General features: G+C 39.4%; 1 protein-coding gene across 1 annotated transcript in view; it reads left to right on the top strand.

Moving 5' to 3' along the window:
• The first annotated feature begins 2861 nt into the window (after positions 1-2861).
• The window catches only part of LGR5 (leucine rich repeat containing G protein-coupled receptor 5), a 92666-nt gene continuing 77555 nt past the window's right edge, over positions 2862-17972 (top strand). The window contains exon 1 of the mRNA XM_053978563.1: positions 2862-3073. Coding sequence (XP_053834538.1) covers positions 2862-3073 — 212 coding nt within the window. The remainder of the gene's footprint in view (positions 3074-17972) is intronic.

The raw sequence follows: 17972 nt of genomic DNA, 5'->3' as shown, positions 1-17972 counted from the left end.
AATGTTTTAGTCATATTTTTTAAAAATAATTTTATTAATTTTACAATATGGAAGTAGCAGGGAGTAGTTTGGCAGTTTTCTTTTTACAATCCTATATTTTAGACCCAAATGTCACATAAAGTCTAAAATCTGTCATGCTGTAAGTAATGATATTAAATATACATATACAAATAAAAATATATAAATATATATATCTGCTGTGCATTCTTAACATATGAATTGTTACATTTTTTGTGTGCTAAGAATATATAACACAACATATAATTTTGTTTACTTGTAGGTAATATTTCATAAAGATACCTTTTATAGTGGTAAACTTCAGGGTAGAGCATCATCACATCTTACATCATATTAAAAAGATCGGAGGTTTTGCCTGAGTATCAGGAAGACAGGTTCAAGAGAACATTCTGCTGAGATCCCTGAGGGATTTTGCTTATTGCCTTAATGAAAGCTGAAGACCATTGATGGCTGTACCATGGATGTCACTTCAACTGACCAGGACATTATGGTGAGATGTTAGAACCTGCAGGAAACCTTACAGTTCCAACGGACTTTTGGAACAGTAACAGCACTTCCCAGAGACGTCACCAAACAGACCCTTGTTTTTCTTTTTCCCTTCATGGAGAACCAGAGACGTATGAGAAACATGAAAAGGAAAAAACTGTACAGCCTAGTTTATATGTACCAAGGTAGGAATTATCCACGTCCATTCTTGAAAAAATCCTTCTTTTAATCTTCAAGCTGCTTTACATTCAAAAAATTTGTAAGTAAAACTGTACAGAAGTACAGTAAGTATTTTAAAGAGAGCTACTAGCTCAACAAATGTATTTATGCAAAATAACATACAGAGGAAGACTTTTGCAGTTGAACCCTCACTACTAATTAATGTATGTCTGTCTAACTTCAGGTTACATAAGTGAACTACACTTATGAAAAATATAAGCTTATAGGCGTGGACAAAAGACAGCCAGAACTTTTGGGGAAAGAGGTTTCCTGGACACATATCGTAACACAGAATGAAAAATCCTCTTCCTGCAGAATTTTTCTCTTTGGGCACTTCTCACAAGCACTTTATGCTTTCAACCACTGTTTTTATGATCTTAGGATAAGGTGATGCTTGGGGAAAAGTTTCACAGCAGCCCCATAGGCCAAAACATTCTGGTCTGTCTAACTAACCAGACAGCAGATTCCTTTTTTATTATTTCATTTAAAACACTTGAGTCCCAGTACAAGATCACTCTTCACTCAGATTATACCAGATTATGGTCCAGAGGTAAAAACAGGTGTTATAACTGGGTAAAATATAAAAGCATGTATTTTGCTGACCTTTTCATTAGGCTCTAATTTCAGACTTAATTGTAGATTCCAAGAGAGTGTAGCAGAAAACCTTTAACTAATGTTCTCCAAAGCATATTTTGAGTAGCCTGACCAAAAATTTAGTTACCAGTCTAAACAGGAATTGGGCAGGGACTGGGTTCTAGCACTCACAGATAGTCTCAGATCTAGAGTTTGTGGCCAACATTGTCCACATTGAAAAGTGATTTGGAGGAAAAGGTTTTAAAAACCTTGCTATCCTCACCTTTTCCTCACTCAGTCACAGACACATAGCACAAAGGCAAGTTTGTGCACTACCTGAGGAGAACCTCTGGCAAGAAGCTGGGTGAGGGACTCCTCAAGAGCTTTCAATGGCAGCCTCACTGTGAACTCAGTTTCCCTCAGCAGCCAGTCTCCTTTAGAAAATTGTTGCCTGTTGGCAAGCCTGTGATTTAACCATGTGGTAAGGAAAGAGAGTGGATCCCCATCATTGACCAGGACCATGGTCTGCAGCTGGGACCGCCAACCAACTAAACAAGGTCTTAGAGGTTAGATCTCCCTACTAGATCTAGCCCACTGGAGCACCCAATCCTTTGCCCCATCACCCCAGAGACCCACCCCTCACCCCATGGCCTCAGGACCATACCCCCACTTCCACAACTGCCTGTTCTCCCACCTTCTAGAAATGCCCACCACGTGCATCCCTACCCTGAGGGAGGATTCCCCCTCAAGAAAAAAGGACTGAGAGGGCATCTCATAAATGTGTATAAATACCCAATGGGCAGGAGGGAGTGCCAAGAAAGTGAAGACAGGCTTTTCTAACTGGTGCCAACCACTAGGACACAAGGCGATGGTCAGAAATTGGACAATGTGTGATTCTTGGGGTGTCTTGTGCAAGGCCAGAATTTGGCCTCGATGATCCCGGTGGGTCCCTTCTAACTCAGTAATTCTATAGTTCTATGATTATATGATGCACAGGAAGTTCCATCTGATTATGAGGAAGAACTTCTTTACTGAGCAGATCACTCATTGGAGCAGGTTGTGCAGTCTCCATCACTGGAGGTACTCAGGAACTGCCTGGATGCAATCCTGTGTCGTGCGCTCTGGGATGACTGCTTGGGCAGGGTGACCCACTGCGGTGTCCTGCAGCCCGACCCGCTCTGCGAATGTGAGACGACGGCCCGAGGGGAGCGCCGAGGCGCGGCCCGGATGGAGGGCAGGCGGAGGGCGGCGTTCCCCCGCTCCCTCCTCCCTCCCTCCCGCCCGCCGGGCCCGCGGCCGCCCCCGCCCGCCCGCTCGCTCGCACGGCGGCGCGGGCAGGGCCCGCTGCGCTACGGCGGGCAAGGCTGGGGCGGCGTCAGCGGGCGCGCGGTGCCGGCTCCAGGGCTTTAAAGCAGCGTGTAAGCTGAGATGCTACCACAGACAGCGGCGCGGCGGCGGCGGCCGCAGGAGCTCCTCGAGCCCAGACGGGCGCCCGCCTTTCGTCCCCGCTGCGCCCCGGGGCATGAGAGCGACCACCCCGCGGCTCTAGGTACCCCCCGGGCCCCATGGCGACGACCCGCGCTGCCCGCGCCCTCCTGCTGCTGCTGCTGCTGTGCCCGCCGGGGCTGCGGCGGGGGGCGCGGGGCGGCGGGCAGCGCCCGCGGGGCTGTCCGGCGCCGTGCCGCTGCGAGCTGGACGGAGTGCTGCTCCGCGCCGACTGCTCCGACCGCGGGCTCACCGCCGTGCCCGCCAACCTCAGCGTCTTCACCTCCTACCTGTAAGTGAGGGCGGGCCGGCCAGGGCGCACCGGCGGCGGCGGGAGGGCTCGGGCCAGCCTCCGGCGCTGACAGGAGGCGCTCCGTGCCCGGAGAGAACACCCGACTTCAAATAAGTTTCTAATCGCTTTTTAATCAGCGGCCGCCTTGTAAAGTGTTTATAGTTGTCTGGCTATCGCGGTGCCCGGTCCGGCGCCCGGAGGATCGCTGTGTGATGTGCCCTTTGGAGGGTAATTAAAAGCGATTGCAACAGCAGAAACTCGATGCGATCCTCCGGGACGTTATCTTCACCTTTGCTTCCCGGGACAGGGCTTTGAACTGCGGCCGCTGCTGATTTAATCGTTAACAGATCTCCCCTCGGGTGGAGCAAAGGCAGTGAATAAAGCGCGCTCCGGGAGGCGGGCAGCGCTCGAGGACCGGAGTGCCTGTGTCCAGACACAGGTGCCTGTGTCCAGATCCGGGCTCCGGCCGGCACACCTCGCCCCTCAGGAGGCTCCCCCGGGCCTCGCAGTGCCCGCCTGACAGGGCACCCCCGCCGGCACAGGCTGCGGTGCTTGCGGACTACGCTGCATCTCGGGCGCGCTGAGTTACAGCGTGTAGGGACAGAGCCAGCGAGAACGGAGAAACTTTGTGTTAGCAAAAAAGCCACCCAAAACTGTGGTGAAGCTTTCTTTGTTTCCTTATTTTTTGGCTCAGTGTCCGTCGTTTAGCCTCTTGTGGTATCATGTGTTGAAAGTACTGGTGCTCTACTTGTTCCTTTGGTGTTCTCCTTACTGATTCCATAGTTTTTTGTGGTTGCATGACCAGAAGGTTGTTAATTTAAAGCTTATTCTTCGTACCCAGCATAAAGTATGTCTGGTTTTGAACGTGTTTGTCCAGTCTCCGTATTTTGACATGCTGTTAACATGCTTGCTACAATAGTTACTGTGAAGATGCTTTCACAGCGTTGTGTCTGAGGTACTAAAGGAATCATTCTGAGCACATTTCTCTGTTAATACCATGCTTCAAAGGACATAAAACATATCTTACATCTGAAAAATAGAACAAAGTATGCTAGAAATTTATTTCTATGAGAAGTATAAACATGACAAAATAGATAAGGTGGAAATTAAGTGCAACCAACCAAATCTAAGTATATATTAGGGGAAAGCCTAATTTAAAGAAAATAACATACATTTATAAAGAGGGTGAGCATCTGAAAGACCTTTTATATATATATTATGCATGTAAATACTATTCTGAATTTTTTCTTAAGATCAGTTTTAGCTTATTTTATCAGAAACATTTCAAAATCAAAGCTATCGATAATGTTAGGAGGCAGGAGTCAGCAGTCAGCATTACTGAACGACCACTTACAGTAGAGCAAAACTTTGGCTATGTGTGATAAAGATACAGTCCTTAAGGCACATACAAGGTCTGCCACTAGTTCCAAAAGTAGCAGGTCAGGATTTTGGGTACATAAGATACAATGTTTTCTGGTGCTTTGGAAAGCCATTAGCAGAAAGGTAGATAGTGATGTAATAAAGGCATACTTAAGCTGTACACATCCTGTGTTAAGACACCCTAAATTCCTCCCTGCTTGGAGGAATGCTAAAACCAGAAAAACCTGAGACAATCTACTGTTTGACTGTTTTATGAAGAAAAAGAGACCATATGTGTGGCGATGTCAAAGTACCATTGCTGGGATTCTTCTGCCTCTGGTAACCTGCTTTGTGGGAGGGTTGTGATCTAGTCTGCCCTTTTGTTTTTAAATCCTTCTGTCCTTCAGAATGTCTTTCTCCAGTCAAAAATCCTCTGTTGTTCAGTAGCATACACCCTGAAGTGAAAAAATGTTATTTGGACAGGCAGACTTTTAAATGAGCAAGACTGCATGCAGGCAGTATAAAGTATAAAAGACTAGTTCATACACATAGGCAGCTACACTTACCGTTTTCCAAATTTACAAGGCTGTTATCCTTGGATTGATTAATTATTGCCTAATTATGCAGAATTGTAGCTCCTGCCTGCCTTCCATAAAGAACTGTCAAGTCTCATTGTCTGTCGATGGCTAAGCAATGTCAAATTTTAAAACATGCCTGCTTGTTATAGGCATGTTTGCCTCCCTGAGCTTGGTAATGACCATTCAGCTGCTCCTTGATTTTTCTCCTTTCTGGTTTGTTGTTTTTTTTTTTTTTTTCCCCAAAAAATCCCCATTTTTTTTTAATGCTGATTTTTTACCTCAGATCAAAGCAAGATATTAAAATTGTGTACTCACAGTTAATCTCTTCCAAGAAAAAAATAATCTTCTTCAGTCAATTCTGTTCTTGCACCATAGATATATCCAACCAAAACCAGTGCTTAGTAATACCTTGGATTAAGTTTGAGCTTTTAAAGCTTTAGGTTTTTGGTTTGGTTTTGGTTTTTTTTTTTTTAATTTCTGAACTTTTTATCTTAGTTTAACACTCACATAGGAGAAAAAGGTAACTGTTTTCTTGGTGTGCATTGGAGATGGTGGGAAAAGCTGAAATGCTGAGGCTATGAAGGTTTGTTTTATTTTGAGACAAATGTCTATAGAGCATGATATATTATGGTGACTGAATTTTGCATGTACCATCATTTTTTTTATGATGGTGCTCTTGCAGCAGAGCTAAATGTACTCTACAGATGGACCTGCTACAATTTTCTCCATTCTCATTTATAATCCCAGGCAGCAATTCTTTCCTCCCATCAAAAATATTGTTATTTATGATTATGTGTCTGCAGCCATGAACTGTTAGACTTTTTACGAGCAGGCAAGGAGAATCCATGAGTTTCTTTCCATTCCTTTTTCTTCATTTACTTCTAGGCTAAGTAATGTATTTGGTGTATTCAATGCAACTCCTGTTGACGTAAATGAGAATTCCATGTGCTGATGAAGGGCAGGACTGAGTCTCTGTTTCAAATTAAGAACAGGTCACTTTCCTATCAGTTCACAGTGGAAAGAAGAAGACAGAATCTACACGTCTTTTGCACATGGGACCCTCATTAATTCTCAAACTAAACCACTGAGTTAGTGAAATACTGTTACCATTTGCTGTGATGTGGAAAATTGTAGTGGAGAAGGGCTTGCTCAAAGTTAGAGGCAAAGTTTATGGCAAAGCCAGCCATTAAATCTAACTCCATTGTTTAACCACTTGTCCTACTTTACTTAAATAAATAGTCCTTAAAAATTGTGTGAAATCTGGAAACTCCTGTTCAAGAATATTTAGTATGACAAGTAATGAAAACAGATTTTCTTTTCAATCTCATGTGATGACAATATAGAAGACAGCACTTATAGATTTTTAGGTTCTTTGTTTTGGGCCTGGACAATACAAAAAAGTAAATTTCTTATAACTATGAGGGCTGTCTAACAATTTATATACTGTGTTTGTGATCAAAACCTGTCAATGATAAGCAGAATGTTTGCAAAATGTTAACATCATAGATTGACAGAGACATGCATGAATATAAATATAAATATTGCACCATGTTGTCTTTTACATTATAGTTTACTTAAAAAGTTTAAATTTAGGTACATTACAAATATGTGTGCTAACACTTGGTGTGTTGTGATTAATATAATTTTTAAATTTTCATATAAATAATTTATTAAGAAAAATTATTTCTCAAAAGTTTGATAACATTGATATTATTACAGTAGAACCTATGAAGAAGAAATCAGTGTATATTATAAGGTTTCAAATCTTCAAGTAAATTTTGTCCTTCCACTTCATTCATTGCTATACTATTGTATTTGATGATAACTATTCCTGTAGAGCACAGTCAAAAAAGACTCTGAAAGTGTTTAAGACTAATAAGAATAAAAAATGAAAAGAAAAAAAAATGCAATGAACCTGAATGAAAAGATTACTTACTATTTTGAAGGTAAAGAAGTATGTTCCCAGAAATTAACAATGCTTCTGAAATAAGAAATACAGTCATTTCTGTGTCAGGAATATCCAAAATCATTGAGAACAATCCTTTAGGGTAAATTTGCATCCTTTTAGTCATTCTGATCTCACAGTGCAAATTCAGGTCTTGTGTGTGTCTTCATCAGAGGTATTTTAGGAATGACCACAGCTTTTCAAAGATATCAAACAGCAGCATATCTTCTTATGAAGAAGTGAGTTATAAAGTCTCTCACACCTTCCAGATCCCTTGACAAGATTTAGGAGTTAGGTATTTCATAAAATGTCTGTCTTTTCTAGGAGGTACTTCTTTACCTAGCTACAAACTTTATAGACCTCAAATTAATTAATTGTCATGTGGTTGCAGTTAGTAATCTGAATCTTGTCCTGATTGAGGATGAAGATGAATCCAGGTTCTGGATTTAGAATTTAGTGCTAAGTCTCCTTTTTGAAAAGGACACATAACATTCCCTCTCTACTTATGGCAATAGCACATATGCAAAGATGAAATATACCTGTCAATAAATTAGAGGTAAACAAAAACTGAAGAATAACAAACTATGTAAGTATCATGTTTGCCAGTTTTCAAGAGATTTGCTTTAAATTTCAAAACATAGTGTAACAAGTCAAAATCAGTTTCTTTGAGAAAAATTTGGATTGAAAATGTATTTTGAAATATCATTCTTCTCACTTGAGAGTACAGTGTTAAAAATAACTCTTTACACTTCTTCCTAAAGAGCCTTTTGCTGTTCTGAAAGAAAAAGAGGCTCTCACACATTACCTCTCTCCTTTAGCATTTGCTCTGTGGAAAAACTGCATAAATTGACAGGGAAAAGGAAGCTGTCTTTAAATTGGGAGAATAGAAGGCGCTGACAGAGTGAAGGCACCTTCACTTTGGTTGGTATCTGAAGCACATCGGACAATTGGCTGGGCAGAGGGAGCCTGACTCCAGCTGAGAACGCGTGCACTGGGCTGACCTTCCCAGTCAGCATGCCAGCAGAGATTAGACTTCCTTCAAGTGCTCCCTTGTTAACCCAGACTTTTCTGCAATGTCATTTGTCTTTCAAATGCTTAAAATTGCTACCAATCTTTCAGTAGTCCTTTTATTGTGTGTGTTGGCCAAGATATTTCATCTGCATGTACTGCTTTCTTAATTCTCTGTTGGCTATTTAAATGGTCTTGATTAATACAATTTATGGTGTTTTCCTTGATTTCAATACTTGAACTGTCCAGCAGATCTGATTCTTTTCCCAGTAAAAATCATAGTAAATAAGGCGTGGTTCCTTTGGCTCCAAGTAAACTGATTGAAGGCAGAACATGATGTGGTGTTTTTGACATACCAAAACAGCTTTAGACTTCGGTTAGAAGAAAATACCCTAACATCTTTTAAAAAAAATGAGATGTGATCAAAGCATGCTTACTCCTCAGAGATTTAGCAATTAATGTGGCAAATCCATATGCTTTATGCTCTGTACTCTTTGCTGAGAAAACCTGAGAGTCTCCTGTACAATTTTACTGATCAAATGTGAAAAATTTATTGCCCGGAGAACCATAAAAGAAATAAATGTGGTTGGGGAGGGGTAGGGCCTGAAATAATGTTGCTGACGCTTGTTGAAGGAGTGCTACTTTCTTCTATCTCTTGGAATTGAGGTTAAAATAAAAAATGTACAAAGATAGTGAACTGTTTCAACTTATAGGGCAGCAACTGATGGTACCCCTGACTTAGTCCTAGTGCTTTTTTTTTCCTGAAAGTCTACAGTCAGTATCTGGTAATTTTTGAATTAGAGACCTTTGAATGAGTATTAAAGAAGCGCAGCACCCAAGTAGAAATACTGTCCTGGAATGTCTTTGCCATTTAGATGAAAAATACCCCCAGCCAGCTTGTATTATACTAAGCACCGGCAATCCCTGGATCTCTAAGCAGTAATGAAATAGGATTGCAATGCAAGTTCCCAGGAACTGGTGCAGTTTTATCCAGCTTTGCTCAGACAGTACATTCTGGATCACCTTCCAGTTTTATTATTTTGCTGTGATTTACTAATTTTTAGCTATGAACTTTGGGTTTTAAGGGCTGTGGCCACAGCACTGAGGTCATTCCCTGAAAGGACAAGTTATATTTTCATGTCTAGTCACTGCTGCAAAAAATAATTAATCTGAAGTTTAGTGTTATCCAACAATGATAATTATAATAATCAGCCACTCCCAAACTGGGATTTTATTTGTAACAAATGGGCTCTTAGTTTGGGTCCAGTTGTATAATTTGGCTTCAGTTCTGCAAATGCTTATCCAGATACTTAACTTTAGTGTCAGGAATGGTTCCACTGAAATCACATGTGCAAATGTTTGTTGATCAAGGCCTTTAATAGTTCTAAAACAATCATCCCTTTCCCAGGTATCAGCTCATTTGTGGTGAATAGTTTCATTAAGCTGTTTCCACCACTGTTTCATTGCACAGCCTAAAGCATTATGTATATCATAAATCATTTAGTACCATTATTTTTCAAAAATTTTCAAATTCTTGGACTGATTTGAATATTTAGTTTTATCTGGAATGCTCCAACAGTATTAAATTATATAGTTGCAGTGAAATAATTCTAAGGACATATTTTGATTAAAAATTGCTAAAACTTTTTGCATTATACTTCAGAAGTATAGTTGGCTTTGTGCAGGTGATATTGTGTACATGGAGATGTGTATGCATAGACAGATGTCAGACAAATTTTTAAAAATATCTATCAGTCTAAAGCAGCACAAACAACTATAATTTCCACCATACAAAATCTCTCCCCACTTTTGATGACACTTAATTAAATGTTTTCTATTTTGTTGAGAGAAACCATGCTTAGTGAAATTACTAAACTTAAGCACTAATTACCTAAGTAATGCAGAAGTATTTTTTGGGTTGGGACCTAATGTGCATAATGATTGTGAATAAACTTAATAAACTTAATTTTTTTTTTTTTTGCTTGTGTCATACAGATTTTCCCATTAAAAGTGTACAGTAATTTGATGCTGTTATTTATGAAGGGGAGGTAGGAGCTAGAAAAGTAAAGCTGGTGTTTGGTACTACTACTTGTCTCTTTTTTTTTATTATTTTGTTAGTTTCTTCACCTAACACTTCAGCCTGCTTTGTTTGAGGCTAGAACAGTTAAAGCACTGATATTACAGTGACTATCCAGAAATAGGACTTTTCTGGCCCTCCTTTCTGCAGCAGTAGGCATCTTACGATGCCAGTTGTACCATGCCTTCTGGATCCTGTGATAATAAAAATGCTAGTGTAAGTGAATGAAAGAACAGATGTGAGATGATGTCAGCATCAAGGGAAGTGTAGCTGCACTGATTTGGCATTCACTGAATTTGTAAATGAATTTCTCTGTACCCTGAGGGGAGAAGGTCACAGCTGGCAAAGGAAGCAAGTAAGATAAGACAAAGTTCTCTCTCATCCACGATTGAAAGTTACATGTTCTGAACCACCTTGATGAGTAACTTGCCTTTGAGCTTGATCCTTAATCAGCTTGGTGTGGAGGCTGCCTCAGAAATTAAATATTTCTCCTGTTGGTCTCGCAAATGATGAGGCTGCATTTATGTTTGTAGTGGAGGATGAGACCAAGTTGTCCAGAGTCCAGAAGTAAGATTTATCCATAGAAACCAAAGTTTCTTAAACAGCCTAATTCACGGAGTTTGTCATTTTGGAAACATGAGAAAAAGGCAGAAACTGCTTCTGGGAACAGGGACTATGAGCAGTTAGCCATAACTGGGATTCAGATGGAGAGACCTTTAAGTTCTTCTCCTGGATATAGTAATTTATGGATTCAAGTAAATCACACAACTTTTCCCTAGTCTTGTTCCATAAATGTGATGACTGAGACAACTACCTACATCTGAATTTGACTACTTTGGTATGGGTATTCTGAGTTCAGTCAGAGAGAAAAAGAGACATTTCTACCAGGCTGGGCCTGGGAAAGAATTGGAAAGGAATGTAAATAATTCACTATCTCTCTTGTTTTCACATTGCTTATAGATAGGTTCTGCTACTGTGCGTCATTCAGAGCGCACCAATGGTGTGAGATGTTTTTACTTTAAGACCAATGAAATTAGTCTGCACGATGCTCTCTATAAAAGAGCAATGTATTTGAAATAAAGTGGAGTTTTCTTCTCGCCTTCTAACTGGAGTCCTTCTGTTCCCATCCCATCCTGCCTCAACGGTGACACTTTGGTGGTGGCTGAAAAAAGCTGGAGATTTGTAGACTAAGAATACTTAATTGGGTGCTAATTATGAGTATGACATGGTAAAATAAGGGAGGTCCCAAGGAATTTTGTTCTTTTCTAAAGGGTCTGCCTTTCAGTTTTGCTCCTGGCTGTCTATGTGACCTGAATTCGGTGATATATAAGTTTCTTATTGGAATGAGTAAAGTCTATGTAGGCATCTGAGAGTAATATTTGACCTACTGACAAGAAATACAGGGTCCATACACTTGGTGCAATATGGAAGTATTGCCTGCACTTGTGCTGAAGTTGTGCAAAGACAAGGAATTGGAAGCAGTCCAAAAGAGGTGCAGGTTCAACTTTGTGACCTAACAAGGGTCTCAGGGAGTACATTCCTGTCCTAGAGTGTCCCTGCATTGGGACACTCACTGTATTGACTGTAACCTGCAACAGGCACACACAATTACAGGAAGCTTAACAGAGCAACAAAAAGTACATGGAGAGCAAAGAGACAACAGGTTGCTTGGGAATCTGCCTGTATTGGTGCCGTAGAGTAGTGACATGTACCTCTCATCAGGCAGCTCAACCAATTTTAAACATTTTAAACCCTCAGGAGAAGTGGCACTCCAGTCTAGCACTAAATTCTAAATTCACAATTCACATTTGTGCCGTGTGTATGCAGTAAGGCTTTGTAGCGTACAGTTACTGTGGCAGAGTTATTATCAGAAACGTTTGTTTCCTTAGTGGAGATAAAACCTGAGGATATAGTTGTGGTGGGGTGAAGAGTAAAGGTGTGAAGTGCTGCTGATAGGTGTTTTTAAAACTTGAGTGTGAAACACTGTGGAAGAGTAATTGGTAGCAGGAAAAGGGTCTCATGTGGTCTTTTTTAGGCCTAGCACTGAAAAGGGACAATGTGAAAGCTCTTGATCAGAGAATTGCATCTGGGAAGACTGTAAGTTCCTCAGCATACAGAGGCTTCACTTTGTCTCATACCTGCACATATCTAAAGTAGTGTGAACTGTCAAGTGCCAGAACTTTACTTCCTTCTGACCAAGACAGAAGATGTGAAAAGAAAGACCAGGGCAACCCCTTTGGAACATCCTAACTACCTGAAGGCCAGAGATAGTACAGAACATAGTTAAACACATTCTTGGAATCTTGAGGTACATGTTTTTAGAATAAAAAAATGTTTACTGAATATGCACTGTGATCTCAGAAATGCTTGTTAGCCCACAGCCTTGATGAACAGCACCTGGGCTAACCTCCTTTTTTTCTTATCAGAAACCCTGTCTACTCCTAGGAACTAGTTCTGTCTAATGAGCTCCTGGTTTTTAATGAATAGCCATGGAAACTTATTTTTCTTGCTTGAATGACAATTCAAGTGGAACAACATTTTTGCTATCAAACTTTCAAAGAAAGTTACCGACCCGAATTGTGACCACAATGGAAAATTACTAAAGCCAACTAAAGCAATTACTAAAGTGACTAAAGCAGCTCCCTTGCGACCCTATAAACAGCAGTCCTAAGTGAGACCCTTTGAGCTCTCCATGTTCACAGCAGGCTCTGACCAGGAGTCTTCCTCTGTGTGGGACATCTCTCAGAGCCAGCAAACTCTTAAGTTTGCTATACTTGGAGGATCACTGCCAAATGCCACCCATAGAACCTGGGTCGATATCTCCACTCCTTGAGGCTCAAACCTTCACCTGTAGAGAAGATGCAAAGGCATCTGATATGAGTACTGCACTTAAACAGGAATTTTTTCACAGATCTATATCTTGTACATACTCCTTTAGGTGTTAGTGTGAGTGTGATTATGCTATAGCAAATGTGCTGTGAATGTTTCTCTCTTAGATTTTTAAGTGGGTTAGATTCATAAGGTAGCTCTATAAATGAGTTGCTATTGCACTTATAGGAAATTCTATTGAATCTTTTGACAAATTGTTTAAATTGGGCTATTAAGTGCTGCTAAATTTAAATGTGGTTAAAATCTTTAGGTGTAAGCCATTGGTCAAGTCTAGGGCTAAATTTGGCAGGCAGATTTGCTCTAAACTTTGGGAATAAGAGGAAGAGTCTCTCTTACTCCTTTTAATCCTTACCTTTTTTTTCGTCCTCAGCCTCCATAGAGATAATTTTTGTAGATTTTTAGATTTTAGTCCGATTTTTCTCTGTATGCTTTAACCATCTAGTTAGTGGTAGAGTGAACCTTGCCAATGAGCTTTGTCATGCTTTCACTTTAATATTAAACCTGCTTTTGCCAGTGATTCTTTGAACAACCTAAGATGCCCACTCAGGACACAGATTTCTGTGCCATTCCATGTAGGTAAATTAGATTTATGCCAAGGAAGATTTCATATAGTTTCTGCTATGCTTACACTAATGGAACTAACTTCATTGTGTGGAGTTGATACTGCTAAAATAAATTGAATTTGAAAATTTTGAAGATTTTGAAAAGTATTAATTAATATAATTAAATTTAAGCATTTGCTTTGGTTTTGAAGTGCCAACTCTTGACAGAAAAGCTTCTATTGTATCATTGGTATGCACACTGTCCATCCTTTTGATATAAACAAAAGTCAGTTTTTTTCTTTTGAAAAAAAGGTTTTAGGCATTCCATTGTGTGATCGTCATTATTGCCTTGTTTGCATCAGGATGCAGACTCTGGCACATGAGTTGTGTTGTGTCAGGGAGTTGTGTCAACTGTACAGACTTTGCAGGAGTTTGAGGAAGGAAGGAATTTCTTTTGTTTTTCAGTCCTTTTGCGGCCATTGTTGATAGCATTAAGTGAACAGAGCAACAGGGTTTTTTTGGAGGATGCTTACACAGTGCTGTAGTACATTCATTACACTAGTAGGTAGAAACAACTGTCATACCAAATAGAGTTATCAAAATCACATATCTGTACGTATTGGTGCCTCAGCTGTTCTGCCTTCAATGGCTGTCTCTGGTCAATTTGTGAAGAGTCCCATAAACCTGAATCCAGATGTGGTCTGTTTTCTACATTTGTCATCAATCATGGATACAGTGTCTTGTAGTCATGCAGCTGTATGTTCCTGCCTGTCTTTCCATAAAGCAGTGCTGGAGAGCTTCAGATTTCGCAAGGAATTTGTAATATCCAGATTTACTGGATGGTATTATTTGCAGTGTTGTATCTCTGTGTGGGAAGTCTATAAGGAAATGCTGCCTGCTCTCAATGTGCTGCTGGTTTAATCCCTTCTGATAAGGATTTATGAAGACTAATTAGGAGCCAGTTTGGTCCCCAGTGAAGCTAGAACTGAAACTCCTTTCAATGATGTGGATGGAACCCCTGGTATGTCACAGTTAGTTTTATTGTAGAGGATTCTGTTTGGATGAGATTAGCCTAATCTAAGGGAAATTACTCACTCTTTATCCAAATATCTCCATATGTTGACTACACAAGCAGATTTTTTTTTTTTTTAGTATTTAGTGAATGAGTAATTACCGAAGTATCAATAATAGTAATTAATTGTTAATGATATTCATTAGTGGTTTGGATTATCTTAGCATGGAGAGCTTCCATTAAGTTGTGTTCACAGTTTTTATAAAGCAGTATTAAGGTGGTTGTTCAATAACAACAAAATGAAAATAAGAAATCTGTGAATCGTCATTTAACAATATGATTTTGGTAAATGGATGGATGACCCAGCCACAGGAGATTCATAACAGAAAGACATAAGGGAAAAAAATACACCTTACCAGCAAAGGACTATGTCTATGTTCTTTCAGTTAGTAATATCACTACTAGTATTATAGATAAATGTTTTTTCTCTACATGTAAAATGGTGCTCCTTATCAGAAAAAAAAAATCCAGAAATTAAAAAACTTTGTAACTTAACATTTATTAGCAGGTTTAGACATTAACTGAGTGTTCCTCTATGCTGCTGAGTCTGTTTACAATGAAGTGCCTCGGGCCAGCATTAACCAATAGGATAGTTTAGAAGATGGGTCTAAGGAGTAGACCAAGCAGCTGGTGTATCTGTACACTGTTTAACTCTCAGAGCAGCTCCTGGCTCATTGGGCAAACTGAAGTCCTCAAGCAGAGTGACAAGCAAATGCCCAAGTCAGTCCCCTCAGGTGCAATTAGAGCAGGCCTATTGCTCCTGCAGTGACCCTGGGTGCACTTCGGGAATGCACGGTCCAAGGCTGTGCAAGTTGACCCAAAACAAACAGGGCTGCACCAAGTGGAAGAATGACAGAGGACAAAGGGAATTCAATTTTTTTCTTTATACACTATGGCACAATTATTGATGAAGATTAAATATGAGGTGGAATTTCTCAGTAGTTTGAATGTGAGATAGAAGCTTTGAAGTTGCATCATAAGATGACTCTGCTGTGCTGCTTCAGAGCATATAATCCTTGAGTTGGTATTTTAATGATCTATCTCTTCACTTCTAGTTAAAAAAGACGTATTGAATATTTTGTTCTGTTTCAGATGAAGTATAAAGAATTACAGGGATTGATTTCAGTAACACAGGGTTTTAAAAGTATAGAAAGAAACCCCAACAATATTCAGATATTTATGTTCCCTTTTATGTCATCCACCAAAATAGATAATGCAGATCATGTAAAACCAAGAGTTTTATTTCCTGTGAATATTGGTTTTATTTCTTTCTTTTTCATAATAACCTTGTTCATGCAGTTGTCTCTGACTACCAGTTCTAGTAAAAATATGTAATTAAATGTTTTGGTAGGCAAGATAATAGTTATATTTACTGATGGCATGGCATCATAAACTAACTTTAAAATTATTATCAAGCCCTCAGAGAATAAATTGTATTAACATAATATTTTGAGTAGTAACATATTAATTAACATGACACAATATTGATGGATAAATATTCAAACTGGACAAATGAAAGTGCACATTAGACCAATGGAATAGTATCTTCAAACATATGACATTAAGTAAATGTGCAGTTTTCTATGAATAAATTAATAAAATGCAAGACTTCTGCTGTAGAGAAACAAGTCTGAGATGTTACTGGGTAAGTATATACATAAGGCTGAGTGATATTAAAATGAATAAAAGATTGATTACCAGTTTGAATACCTGTTCTGTCCCTCATGCTATCCTATCATTATTTCACAGAGCATGTGATGCTGTTGACTGAGCTAATTGCAAAGAAGAATTCAGTAAGGGATATTGGACTAGAGTTTATGGTGCTTCTAAAATTCAGGAGCAAGGGTGGCTAGAGGTATATTTTACTATTTTAAAATATTTTCCTTCGTAGGTCACTTAAGACAGTGACACAGCTCACAAAGAAAGGCCTTACACTGCTTCTTAGAAAACCAGTCAGCTCATGTATAGATAGGGAATTGTTCCACTAATCAGAACTGTCAAGCAGAGAATTTAAAATGTCTTTGTCTGGCTTCTGGGGAGGTTTGCCATAACCCACTGTCTCGTCCCAAGGGGGCTGCAGGCAGATGAGGTCTGTTCAGACTGATCCACTCCTCCTCAGTTCTGTTAAAAATGGCAGTCTGTCGGAACTGTAAGTTTAGTTCAGCTTTCAAGCCAGTGGCTATTGTTGGATCTTAAAAAAATTACATCTATGTTCTTAACTATCACATGCAGAAAACATGACAATATAACTAGAAGCTTTGCTAGCTCTAAGTAAAGCTCACCAGTAAAATTATTTGATTTGTTATACATACTATGTTTTCTGGAGATGTAAGTGTAGGCTAATGCCAATGTGTGTATCTTCAGGGTAATGATTTCAGCTGCAGTGCTTCTCTATATTGCAGTGCCTCTTCACACCCTTTAAGTCCTATCTTTCAAGTGTAAAATACGTTAAGATACAAAAATTAGTGTATTTTTTCTCAGTATCTGAATCCTTCATTCTGTCAAAGTGGAAATACTGCTCAGCTGTATATTAAATTTCTCCTTGGATACAAAGATATCCGGTGTTCATGGAAGTCTGGCAGTGACATTATTTTGGACACAGCTGTTGACCTAGCTGGTTTGGGTCTGGAAGGAAAGATGGTTTGTGCTGTGACTGGGGTGACATCAGACAATCAGCTGTGGAGACTATTACCCCTGTATCTTCTGCTCCTTTCCTAGTATGTCTGTTTGCCCTTTGCATCTCTAAGTGCCTACACAGATTTTACGACCTTTATCCTTACAATCTTTAATGCCTTACACCAGAAAACAAACTTTTTTCAAGCTTCTCAGATTACTATTCCAGATCTAGGAAGAGACTTTTCCAAAGATTTTTGTAGCTATTGAATCTGAATTAGATGTCTTATTTTTTTAGACATTACCTGATAAGATAAAGAAGACTATTTCCTTTCTAAGTTGCACTTGATGGAATACATAGAGATATTGTGTGTGCCTATATACAGATTGGGAAAGAGCTTCTTGGCATATGTTTGAACCTTATAATATTTATTTTGTTGTATGCTCTTATGGTAAATTGTTTGGGATTTTAAAAATTCCTTTAAATTAAAGTTCTCAAAATAAATAGTGTCTAGTGAATATATTTTTTAAAAAAATATTTACTTACCAAGAGGAAAAAAATATGGAGTATTTGAAATCAGTGCCACCATTGCAGAAGCTACTTTTGAGAGCCAATTTGTTCTTTGCTCTAATTACACTGCCTGAAAGAACAACAGAATGAAGACACTGAGGACATGTAGGGTTCAGTCCAAAGATTGTCCTTGAGGGTATGTAATGAAATCTTACAGCATTAGTGCTTTAGTGAAAGATATGAGAAAGAGCGCAGGAAAAACATTATTTGTATGCTTTATTTTGTGATATGTTTAATCTATTCAC

This window comes from Vidua macroura, chromosome 5 (genome assembly GCF_024509145.1).
Source record: "Vidua macroura isolate BioBank_ID:100142 chromosome 5, ASM2450914v1, whole genome shotgun sequence".
Lineage (NCBI taxonomy): Eukaryota > Metazoa > Chordata > Aves > Passeriformes > Viduidae > Vidua > Vidua macroura.
This window is presented reverse-complemented; position numbering and strand designations above follow the sequence as displayed.